Raw genomic sequence first — 12,508 nt, forward strand, 5'->3', positions numbered from 1 at the left:
AACTGCACAAGCTCTCCAATGTGCATCTATTCTATTCTATTCATCTTCCCAGTGAAATCTGGAGTTCATCATTTACATTAATATTTAGAATACTTTGCAACTTTTTACTGAATTTATCATCTAATTCAAACTCATTTGTGAGTTACACCAGGCAAGCAGCACCCTTCACTCCTTATGCAACGTGCACATGTTAACATAAGGTAACATGCACGTTTCTGCTATCAGCAGTACAGTGGGAACCTGCAGCATGTTTTCAAGGTAACGTGCCTCTTCTGAACAGTGAAGCAGATGTGTGTGGAACAGATATACTGTCGTGCCGACTATAAATAGGAGCTGCAGCAGTGAACACGTATTAACACTGTGCACCTGCAGCTGTGAACATGGCTTTGGTGAAGTACATGCTCTGTATCCAGGTCCTCCTCGTGGTCTCAGAGTCCTCCTGGGCTGAAGACAAGGTGAGGCAACACCTCTATGAAACTTTGGGTTCTACATGAAGATAATGTGAGGATGAGACTTCTGCTTGCTGAGGGTAAAATGTTTTTGCTTACACCTTACATACATGGGTCACGCTGCTCGCACATGCGCAGATCAATTCAATCAATCAATTTTATTTATATAGCGCCAAATCACAACAAACAGTTGCCCCAAGGCGCTTTATATTGTAAGGCAAGGCCATACAATAATTACAGAAAAACCCCAACGGTCAAAACGACCCCCTGTGAGCAAACACTTGGCTACAGTGGGAAGGAAAAACTCCCTTTTAACAGGAAGAAACCTCCAGCAGAACCAGGCTCAGGGAGGGGCAGTCTTCTGCTGGGACTGGTTGGGGCTGAGGGAGAGAACCAGGAAAAAGACATGCTGTGGAGGGGAGCAGAGATCAATCACTAATGATTAAATGCAGAGTGGTGCATACAGAGCAAAAAGAGAAAGAAACACTCAGTGCATCATGGGAACCCCCCAGCAGTCTAAGTCTATAGCAGCATAACTAAGGGATGGTCCAGGGTCACCTGATCCAGCCCTAACTATAAGCTTTAGCAAAAAGGAAAGTTTTAAGCCTAATCTTAAAAGTAGAGAGGGTGTCTGTCTCCCTGATCTGAATTGGGAGCTGGTTCCACAGGAGAGGAGCCTGAAAGCTGAAGGCTCTGCCTCCCATTCTACTCTTACAAGCCCTAGGAACTACAAGTAAGCCTGCAGTCTGAGAGCGAAGCGCTCTATTGGGGTGATATGGTACTACGAGGTCCCTAAGATAAGATGGGACCTGATTATTCAAAACCTTATAAGTAAGAAGAGGAATTTTAAATTCTATTCTAGAATTAACTGGAAGCCAATGAAGAGAGGCCAATATGGGTGAGATATGCTCTCTCCTTCTAGTCCCCGTCAGTACTCTAGCTGCAGCATTTTGAATTAACTGAAGGCTTTTCAGGGAACTTTTAGGACAACCTGAAAATAATGAATTGATGCACCAGTGTGCAGATGCACACTGGTGCATCAAAATACAACCAAACTGAATTCAAACAAACATTAAAAGTGAAACCCCAAACCCCTGTGGGTCTGCTTTTGTATGGTCTGTGCGCTAACCAGAACAGACATGAAGAGAAACAGGGTGCACTGGTTGTCTTTAAATTGCTGTGTCGGCTGTGCGAGTCTATCAAACAGTGAGACACACACACACTGCTGATGATCACAAAGAGATGTTGAAGCTGTGTGTTTGTGTACTTTTGAAAACACAGCACAGTGTGTTGATTCTAGCAGCATCAAACACTGGCTGCTCACTGCACTTTGCAGACAAAGGAAGGAAGAAGTGCACTATTTTAGTGAATTTAGTGAAGTTTAACTGACATCAAAAAACACCTTTATTGGACTGATTCTTATTGGATTCAATCAGAGTTTTGATCTTTTTGTCAACAGGGTGTACGGCGGTTTTATCAGTGCGGCTTTTCAGGAAGTCACTGTGGCACTCCACCACCCCACACGAGGCTGTCTTCTGTGTAAATTGTGTTTTAACATATGTTACAGAAGTATGTAACAAGTATGATTTTACTGAAAATGTATTCGTAATACCTTACATTACTGTGTTACAGCAAGAAGTAATACTTGACTGTAACTGCCTTACTTTTGTTGCGTCTTACTCCTGTGTCATTCATGTCAGACCAAAAACACACCCATGAGACAAAGACAAAGCCCAACCCCTTTGCACTGTGCACCTCACTTTGCACTCAGATTACACTCTGTGCCCCAAATCCACATGCATTATGTGCACTTGACTTTCTGCAATAGATCATCACGATATGAAGCTTAAGGCCCCTTTATACATAACACAAAGTTGGGCAATAAGGCCAAATTGGCGAGCCTAGAAAAATTGCAGCCGCTGTCAGGAGGGACAGATGGTCAGAGAGCCGTGTACAGATGCCGTACGATCCCACAACAACACGCACACAAACACAGTGCGACCACGTGAGAAGTGTGATACCACATTCCAGGATTGGGTCGCAGGGACAACAGCTCCAGCAGGGGACCCCAGACTTCCCTTTCCTGGGCCACATTGACCACCTCTGACTGGGGGATCCTGAGGTGTCCCCAGGCCAGTCTGGAGATATAATCTCTCCACTTAGTCCTGGTTCTTTCCCACAATCTTCCCCCAGATGGACGTGCCTGGAACACCTCCACCTTGTACAAATGTACATAAATCGAAAATGTGTAAGGACAACACTAAGAGAGAGCACAGAACATTATACTGGAAATGATGTTTAAATGATACAACCTTGTCTTGATGCTGTTCAACTGGGTTTCCAGCACGAGCACAATGCAAATGTGGAGTGTGTGTGCTGTGGCTGAATGGTTGTGCCGACAATTTTCAAAGTTGAACAACTGTAAGAAAATATATATATGCCACATTTTCCAGCTTCTGTCCAACATGGGATTCACATTTCACTTCCACATACACAGAGGTACTGGACCTTATGTACCATGAAAAATGCCCACATTGTGTCAAGGTTAGAACATCCCAGGTTAACTTACGTTGTCTTCATGTGGCAATACTGTGAGGACACCACCTGGACAGCAGCCCTTATGTTTCAGTTTGAGGACATTGCATTCCAAAATATACATTTTACCTCAGTCCTCACTAAAGTAATTTCTCTGGTCCAGGATCTGTCTGTCTCCGAGCTCCTGTGGAAGGCCAACAAGGATGTTGGTAAGAAATCATGCATGTTACTGAAAATTGGAAAACTCAGCTTTAGTATTCTTGTCCCAGACTGTTGTGCTGTCAAAAATTGGATAATATCTTCTGGCTCTATAGTGCATACGGAGGACGAGCCATACGTCATTGATGACATTGCGTACAACAGTGTCAGTGACAGGAATGCTGATCCTTGCACTTCCAGAGGATGCATGTGGGGCAAATCAAGTGATGGCAAGGTCTACGTGCCCTACATTATTGCCAGTCATTACTGTAAGTAACTGCAGTATAAATTCTGCACACTTATGAGACAGAAAGTGAACACTGGGGATGTACAATATTGGACTTTTGCTGATATTCAGTATGTCAATATTATCAAACTCATGTTGGCCGATAACTCAGCCACATGGGGTTTGCAGCCAGTACATCCTGAGTGCTGGTCCCAAGCCTGGATAAATAAGGAGGGTAGAAGGAGACTGAGCGTTAAAGTTTGTCAAATCTCGGCCACAAGTGGTGTGCAACCAGTAGACTCTGAGTGCTGGTCCCAAGCCCAGATAAATGAGTAGGGTTGTGTCAGGAAAACATCTAGCATAAAACAAGCCAAAATAAAGATGCAGAGTACAAATAAAAGTTCCATACTGGATTGGTCAAGGCCCGAATTAACAATGACTGCCATTGGTGCCATTGCCCAAAAGGGTACTGGTGGAAACTGGGCTACTGCTGGGCGAAGAAGAAGAGGAGGAGAACATGAAGGGTGGAAGTAAGAGTCGGGACTTTGATTGTTGGCAGTAGGACTGGTAAAGGGAGAAAGCTGGCTGATATGATGGAGAGGAGTAACATAGACATATTGTGTGTGGAAGATACCAAGTAGAAGGGAAGTAAGAGCAGGAGCATCGGCACAGGGTTCAAGCTGTTGTATCATGGTGAGGATAGAAAGAGAAATGGTGTTTGGGGTCATTTTAAAGGAAGAGTATGTTCAGAGTGTGTTGAGGTTAAATGAGTGTCTGACAGGGTGATGAGTGTGAAGCTGGAAATTGAAGGGGTGATGATGAATATCATCAGTGCATATGCCCCACAGCTAGGTTGCAACATGAAGGACAAAGATGATTTCTGAAGTGAGTTAGATGAGGTGATGGAGAGTGAACCCAAGCATGAAAGAGTGGTGACTGGAGCAGATTTTATTGGGCATGTTGGTCAAGAGAACAGAGCTGGTGAGGAAGGAATGAGTAGATATGGTATCAAGGACATGAATGTGGAAAGACAGATGGTAGGTGATGTTGCAAAAAGGATGGAAATGGCTGTGGTGAATACCTACTTTAGGAAAAGGGAGGAGCACAGGGTAACATATAAGAGTGGAGGAAGGTGCACACAGGTGGACTACATTCTTTGTAGGAAATGCTGTAAGGTGGTGGCAGGAGAGAGTGCAGCTAGACAGCAGAGGATGGTGGTTTGTAGGATAACTTTAGAGGTGAAGAAGAAGAGAGTGAGAGCTCAACAAAGTGTCAGATGATGGAAGCTGGAGGAGGAAAACTGTTGTGTAAAATTCAGTGAGCAGGTGAGAGAAGCACTGGATGGAGGGGAAGCATGAATGAAGAAAACGAGAGAAGCCTGGCTGATGCAGAGAGGAAAAATCAGTGCAAGAAATTAGAAAGGTTGAAGTGAGAGCAGCTATGGAGAGGATGAAGAGTGTAAAGGCAGTTGGTCCTCATGGCATGGAAATGTCTAGATGGCAGTGGAGTTTCTAACCAGATTGTTTAATAAAATTTTGGAAAGTGAGAGGAAGCCTGAGGAGTGGAGACAAAGTATGGTGGGGCCTCATGTACAAAGACTAACGTGGACTTTCTACTAAAAGTTGGTGTGTACACCAAAACCCTGAATCTGGTGAAGGCACAAATATATTCAGATGTATCAAAGTGTGTGTGGGCATGAATCCACGCACGTTCCGTTTGTACATCCCAATGAACGTGGAATTGAACGTGGAACCAAACTCCTCTCTGGCCACGCCATATTTAAATATACAATGGAGCAGGGATTCCCCACGACGTCACATCAGACAACATAAACACAGAAAAGAAATTATACAACAGACGACTGGAAATGACGTGGAGACACACACACCGTTAAACAGATTAATCATGAAACTGGAAAAATGTTTGTGGGCACAACAGAATGTGTGTGTGTGTGTGTGTGTGTGTGTGTGTGTGTGTGTGTGTGTGTGTGAGGCTGACACACAGAACAGCTCACACACAGACGTTAAAAAGGTGAGGCGCGCCTCCGCTGACAGTGTGACATCACAATTTACACACGCATTTGTTGACAAATACAGGAAGCCTGTTAAGAAGCTCTGCAGCTCACCATCAAGCAAAAATAAAAAAATACATTAATAATAATAATAATAATAAAAACATATTTGAATGCGCACATGCTCAAATGTGTCTGCGCTGGTTTTCATTTGGAACAATTACACGAATAAACTATTTAAACACAAGCAGCCACCCATCACGTGCCAAGCCAGCTGCCTAAAGCACATTTGTGCATCACATATGATTTGAACATTGATGGACTGAAAATGTTTCCTATTAACAGAAACAAACTCATCATGACGGCACCTTTAAAGCAAAATGTGAGCAGTTAATTGTTGTGAAAGTGTAGGAACACGGACCCACAACAGGGGGCGCAATGAATGGACAATGGAGGAAGTAAAAAACAAGATTTACTACTGAAACAAGCACGAGTAGTATAACAAACACAATGTTTAGGGTCGAATCCGCTGGTGTCGTGTGGGCAGGCTCGAAGATAGGAGACGTCCGTCTCAGTCGAACCGGAACCACCCAGATCTCCACTGCCACCGAACCCTGGAAATACTGGAACCGCCAAGTCCCGAATTCCCAGGTGGCCACTGCCTCCGCTCGTCGGATCCGGTACTGCTGGCAGGAGAGAGCAAGAACACACAGGAGTGGATGAACGCACCCAGTACAGAGAGGGGAGAAGCCGCCTCCACCTCTTGGCAAAGTTCAGCAGGAAGGTGAGTACTTATCCAAAGAAGGAGGGTCTCAGTAGTCACCAGTCCTGAAAGGTTTAACAAGTTTGTCAATCACAGAATATGCTGCAGAGAATGTTACCTTGGTCTTAGGCGATATCTCGGCACTGAGGTGGAGACGCCGTCCTCCTGATATACCTCGGTGCTGAGTAGAAACAGCTGTGTTTGGTGATGGGTGACAGCTGTCACCCAGATTACTCCCATGATGCGGTAGCGCCCTCTGGTGCCTGGAGCCCGCACTCCAGGCAGGGCGCCCTCTGGTGGTGGTGGGCCAGCAGTACCTCCTCTTCAGCGGCCCACACAACAGGACCCCCCCCTCAACGGGCGCCTCCTGGCGCACGACCGGGCTTGTCCGGATGGCGTCGGTAGAAGTCGGCCAGGAGGGCCGGGTCCAGGATGAAGCCCTTCTTCACCCAGGAGCGCTCCTCGGGGCCGTACCCCTCCCAGTCCACCAGATACTGAAAACCCCGGCCCATCCGACGGACGTCAAGGAGCCAGCGGACAGTCCAAGCCGGTGCTCCGTCGATGATCCGGGCAGGAGGCGGTGCCGGACCCGGGGTGCAGAGGGGTGAGGTGTGAAGAGGCTTGATCCGGGAAACATGGAAAACTGGATGGATCCGCAGTGAGGCCGGAAGCTGGAGCCTCACTGCGGCGGGGTTGATGACCTTGAGGATTTTATACGGTCCGATGTATCGTTCTTGCAGTTTAGGTGAGTCAACCTGTAGGGGAATGTCCTTGGTGGACAACCAGACCTCCTGCCCAGGACGATACTTGGGGGCCGGGGCTCGTCGCCGGTCTGCATGTTTCTTCGCCCTCGTCCGGGCCTGCAACAAGGCAGAGCGGGCGGCCCGCCACACCCGACGGCACTTCCGTAGGTGGGCCTGGACCGAGGGCACACCGACCTCTCCCTCAACCACCGGAAACAAGGGGGGCTGATACCCCAAGCACACCTCAAACGGGGAGAGGCCGGTGGCTGATGACACTTGACTGTTGTGGGCGTACTCGATCCAGGCCAGGTGGGTACTCCAGGCCGTCGGGTGCGCGGCTGTCACACAGCGAAGTGTCTGCTCCAGTTCTTGATTCGCCCGCTCTGCCTGCCCGTTGGTCTGGGGATGGTACCCAGACGAGAGGCTGACCGTGGCCCCCAGTTCCCGGCAGAAGCTCCTCCAGACATGCGAGGTGAACTGGGGACCGCGATCGGAGACGATGTCTGATGGTATGCCATGCAGACGGACGACGTGGTGGACCAGGAGGTCCGCTGTCTCCTGGGCCGTAGGGAGCTTCGGGAGGGCCACGAAGTGGGCCGCCTTGGAGAAACGGTCCACTATCGTGAAGATGACAGTGTTTCCCTGGGACGGCGGGAGACCCGTGACGAAATCCAGGCTGATGTGGGACCAGGGGCGATGAGGCACAGGCGATGGCTGTAGTTGCCCTGAGGTCTTTCTATGATCAGCCTTGCCCCTGGCGCAGGTGGTACAGGCCTGGACGTAGTCCCGGACGTCGGTCTCCAGGGATGCCCACCAGAAGCGTTGCCGGACGACTGCCACGGTCCTTCGCACCCCTGGGTGACAGGAGAGCTTAGAACCGTGACAGAAGTCCAGGACTGCGGCCCTAGCTTCTGGTGGGACGTACAGTCTGTTTTTTGGTCCGTTTCCGGGGTCCGGGACACGGGTCAGGGCCTCCCGGACGGTCTTCTCCACGTCCCAGGTGAGGGCGGCCACGATAGCGGACTCCGGGATGATGGGATCCGGGGGATCCGGCGGTTCCGTTTTGACCTCATCTTCGTGCACCCGGGACAACGCATCCGATCTCTGATTCTTGGTCCCGGGGCGGTAGGTAATCCGGAAGTCAAAACGGCCAAAGAACAGTGACCAGCGGGCTTGCCTGGGGTTCAGACGCTTGGCGGTTCTGATGTACTCCAGGTTCCGATGGTCAGTGAAAACCGTGAATGGCACGGCTGTTCCCTCCAACAGATGTCTCCACTCTTCGAGGGCCTCTTTCACAGCAAGGAGTTCCCGATTGCCGACGTCATAATTCCGTTCAGCGGGGGTCAACCTGCGAGAAAAATAGGCACACGGGTGAAGGACCTTATCGGTCTTCCCGCTCTGGGAGAGCACCGCTCCTATCCCTGAGTCCGAGGCGTCCACTTCAACCACTAACTGGCGGCTAGGATCGGGCTGCACCAGAACTGGTGCAGACGAGAAGCGCCGTTTCAACTCCTTGAACGCGGCCTCGCACCGGTCCGACCAGGTGAAGGGAACTTTGGGAGAGGTCAGGGCTGTCAGGGGGCTAACTACCTGACTGTAGCCCTTAATGAACCTCCTATAGAAATTAGCAAAACCGAGGAACTGTTGCAGCTTCCTACGGCTTGTTGGTTGGGGCCAATCTCTCACCGCCGCAACCTTGGCCGGGTCCGGGGCGACGGAGTTGGAGGAGATGATAAACCCCAGGAAGGACAAAGAAGTGCGATGGAACTCACACTTCTCGCCCTTCACAAACAGACGGTTCTCCAACAACCGCTGCAGAACCTGACGGACATGCCGGACATGAGTCTCAGGATCCGGGGAAAAGATGAGTATATCGTCTAGATATACGAAGACGAACCGGTGCAGGAAGTCCCGCAAGACATCGTTTACCAACGCTTGAAAAGTCGCGGGAGCATTAGTGAGACCGAACGGCATGACCAGGTACTCAAAATGACCTAAGGGGGTGTTAAATGCCGTCTTCCATTCGTCTCCCTTCCGAATCCGAACCAAATGATACGCATTTCTAAGATCCAGCTTGGTGAAGATTTTGGCTCCATGCAAGGGAGTGAACACTGAATCCAACAAGGGCAACGGGTATCGGTTGCGAACCGTGATCTCGTTCAACCCCCTGTAATCAATGCATGGACGAAGCCCGCCATCTTTTTTACCCACAAAAAAGAAACCTGCGCCCATCGGTGAGGTGGAATTCCGGATCAATCCGGCAGCTAATGAGTCCCGGATGTAGGTCTCCATTGATTCGCGTTCCGGCCGTGAGAGGTTGTACAGCCTACTGGATGGGAACTCACTGCCTGGAACCAAATCAATGGCACAATCATACGGGCGGTGGGGAGGAAGCGTGAGAGCCAGATCCTTGCTGAACACGTCAGCGAGGTCATGGTACTCCGCCGGCACCGCCTTCAGATTGGGCGGGACTCGGACCTCCTCCTTAGCTTGGGAGCCGGGAGGAACCGAGGAACCTAGACACTCCCGATGGCAGGTTTCGCTCCACTGAACCACTACCCCGGACGGCCAATCGATCCGGGGATTGTGCTTTAGCATCCAGGGAAAACCCAAAACCACACGGGAGGTGGCCTGAGTCACAAAGAACTCGATCACCTCCCGGTGGTTACCTGACACCACCAGAGTTACTGGGAGTGTCTTATGCGTGATTGGTGGGAGTAGGGAGCCATCTAGTGCCCGAACCTGCACAGGCGAGGTAAGAGCCACCAGAGGGAGCCCTATCTCCCTGGCCCATCTACTGTCAAGCAGATTCCCCTCAGAGCCCGTGTCCACCAGTGCTGGGGCCTTCAGGGTTGAATCCTCAAACAGGATCGTGACTGGGAGTCGTGTAGCAATGTGGGTGTGTCCCACGTGAATGTTTTGACCCACCCCTGGCCCAGTCTCTAGGGGCGGGCGTTTGGCGTTTGACCGCTCGGGGCAGTCTCTCACATGGTGCTCTATTGAACCACAAACAAGACACGCTCCATGGGTCCATCTCCTCTGTGCATCTGGTGCCCTAAATGTTGCCCTACTCGTGTCCCTAGCTTCGTCAGTAGGGGGAGCTGTGACCCCACGGAGCGCAGGAACAGAGGAGCGTGGGGAGGGCGGAGCTCGATCGGACCCGGAAGGGAGAGGGACGACGCGTGCCTGGCCACGCCCTTCGCCTCGTTCCCGGCGGCGTTCTTCTAACCGGTTGTCGAGTCGTATGACTAGATCGATGAGCCCATCTAAATCCCGCGGTTCGTCCTTAGCCACCAGGTGCTCTTTTAGGACCAGTGACAGTCCGTTTACAAAGGCAGCGCGGAGGGCAGTGCTATTCCAGCCGGATCTTGCCGCCGCGATGCGGAAGGCGACTGCATAGGCAGCTGTGCTCCGACGCCCCTGTCTTATTGACAGTAGTGCGGTTGAAGCGGACTCTCCTCTGTTGGGATGGTCGAACACTGTTCTGAGCTCCCGTACAAACCCATCGTATGTATGAAGGAGCCGCGAGTGCTGCTCCCTGAGCGCTGTAGCCCAAGCGCGTGCCTCCCCGCGAAGCAGATTTATTACATAAGCTACTTTGCTAGCATCAGTCGCGTACATCACGGGACGCTGTGCGAAGACGAGCGAACACTGCATAAGAAAGTCCGCGCACGTCTCCACACAGCCTCCGTACGGCTCTGGAGGGCTTATGTATGCTTCTGGGGACGGAGGAAGGGACCGTTGAACGACCAGTGGAACGTCACTTTCGCGCACAGGGTCCTCGGGAGGGAGAGCCGCAGCGGCGCCCGAAGGGCGCGCCTCCACTTGTGCGGCGAGAGCCTCCACCCTGCGGTTTAGGAGAACGTACTGCTCGGTCATTAAATCGATCCGAGAGGTGAAGGCGGTGAGGATCCGCTGCAACTCACCGATTACCCCTCCCGAAGCCTCCGCCGCGCCTTGGTCTTCCATTGGCCGTTCAACAGCCGGTTGACGCCCCTCGGGATCCATGACGCTGGCCGAGATATCCTGTTGTGAAAGTGTAGGAACACGGACCCACAACAGGGGGCGCAATGAATGGACAATGGAGGAAGTAAAAAACAAGATTTACTACTGAAACAAGCACGAGTAGTATAACAAACACAATGTTTAGGGTCGAATCCGCTGGTGTCGTGTGGGCAGGCTCGAAGATAGGAGACGTCCGTCTCAGTCGAACCGGAACCACCCAGATCTCCACTGCCACCGAACCCTGGAAATACTGGAACCACCAAGTCCCGCATTCCCAGGTGGCCACTGCCTCCGCTCGTCGGATCCGGTACTGCTGGCAGGAGAGAGCAAGAACACACAGGAGTGGATGAACGCACCCAGTACAGAGAGGGGAGAAGCCGCCTCCACCTCTTGGCAAAGTTCAGCAGGAAGGTGAGTACTTATCCAAAGAAGGAGGGTCTCAGTAGTCACCAGTCCTGAAAGGTTTAACAAGTTTGTCAATCACAGAATATGCTGCAGAGAATGTTACCTTGGTCTTAGGCGATATCTCGGCACTGAGGTGGAGACGCCGTCCTCCTGATATACCTCGGTGCTGAGTAGAAACAGCTGTGTTTGGTGATGGGTGACAGCTGTCACCCAGATTACTCCCATGATGCGGTAGCGCCCTCTGGTGCCTGGAGCCCGCACTCCAGGCAGGGCGCCCTCTGGTGGTGGTGGGCCAGCAGTACCTCCTCTTCAGCGGCCCACACAACAGTTAATAGCTCCAATTACATTTGGGAAACTGACTCTCGCTGCAAAACGCGCTGTAATGTTGGAATGTGCCTGAATAACATTCAGATGATTGCATTCCACACAGCTGGTGGCTCGGCACAAGGTTGACTGGCACACTCCTGACTGATGGAGCACGAGCATCATCTGCACGTGGACATGGAGACAGGCATAAGCCAGGTTTTTGTGCATATGTACGCTTTGTACATGAGGACCTGGGGTGATGTGCAGAGGTGCAGTAACTAGAGTCAATAAAATTTATTTCATTTACATAGCACTTTTCCATCTGCATCAGACACTCAAAGCACTTTACAAATTATGCCTCACATTCACCCCAATGTGAGGGTGCTGCCATACAAGGCACTCACTACACACCGGGAGCAATAGGGGATTAAATACCTTGCCCAAGGGCCTTTAGTGATTTTCCAGCCAGGCTGGGATTTGAACCAAGGATCTTCTGGTCGCAAGCCCAATGCCTTAACCACTAGACCATCACCTCACCTAATCACAACAAAGATGCCTCAAGGCACTTCACACGAGTAAGGTTTAACCTTAGCAACCCCTAGAGCAGGGGTAGGCAACCTGTTCCAGAAAGAGCCATGAGGGTGCAGGTTTTCTTTGCAGCCGCTGACTCCACCAGGTGATTTTACTGATTAATATCACTTTGAGCAGATGGAATCAGTTAATCAGTGAAATCACCTGGTGGAGTCAGTGGCTGCAAAGAAAACCTGCACCCTCATGGCTCTTTCTGGAACAGGTTGCCTACCCCTGCCCTAGAGCAAGCACACAGGTCACTACTTAGGCCATTGTAACAGTTACAAGGTTTTTACA

General features: G+C 50.7%; 1 protein-coding gene across 1 annotated transcript in view; it reads left to right on the forward strand.

Moving 5' to 3' along the window:
- Window positions 1-328: 328 nt before the first annotated feature.
- The window catches only part of LOC117515234 (high choriolytic enzyme 1-like), a 36,313-nt gene continuing 24,133 nt past the window's right edge, over window positions 329-12,508 (forward strand). The window contains exons 1-3 of the mRNA XM_034175716.1: window positions 329-455; window positions 3,148-3,193; window positions 3,299-3,451. Coding sequence (XP_034031607.1) covers window positions 381-455; window positions 3,148-3,193; window positions 3,299-3,451 — 274 coding nt within the window. The 5' untranslated portion in view covers window positions 329-380. The remainder of the gene's footprint in view (window positions 456-3,147; window positions 3,194-3,298; window positions 3,452-12,508) is intronic.

The sequence above is a fragment of the Thalassophryne amazonica genome, chromosome 8, assembly GCF_902500255.1.
Source record: "Thalassophryne amazonica chromosome 8, fThaAma1.1, whole genome shotgun sequence".
Classification (NCBI taxonomy): domain Eukaryota; kingdom Metazoa; phylum Chordata; class Actinopteri; order Batrachoidiformes; family Batrachoididae; genus Thalassophryne; species Thalassophryne amazonica.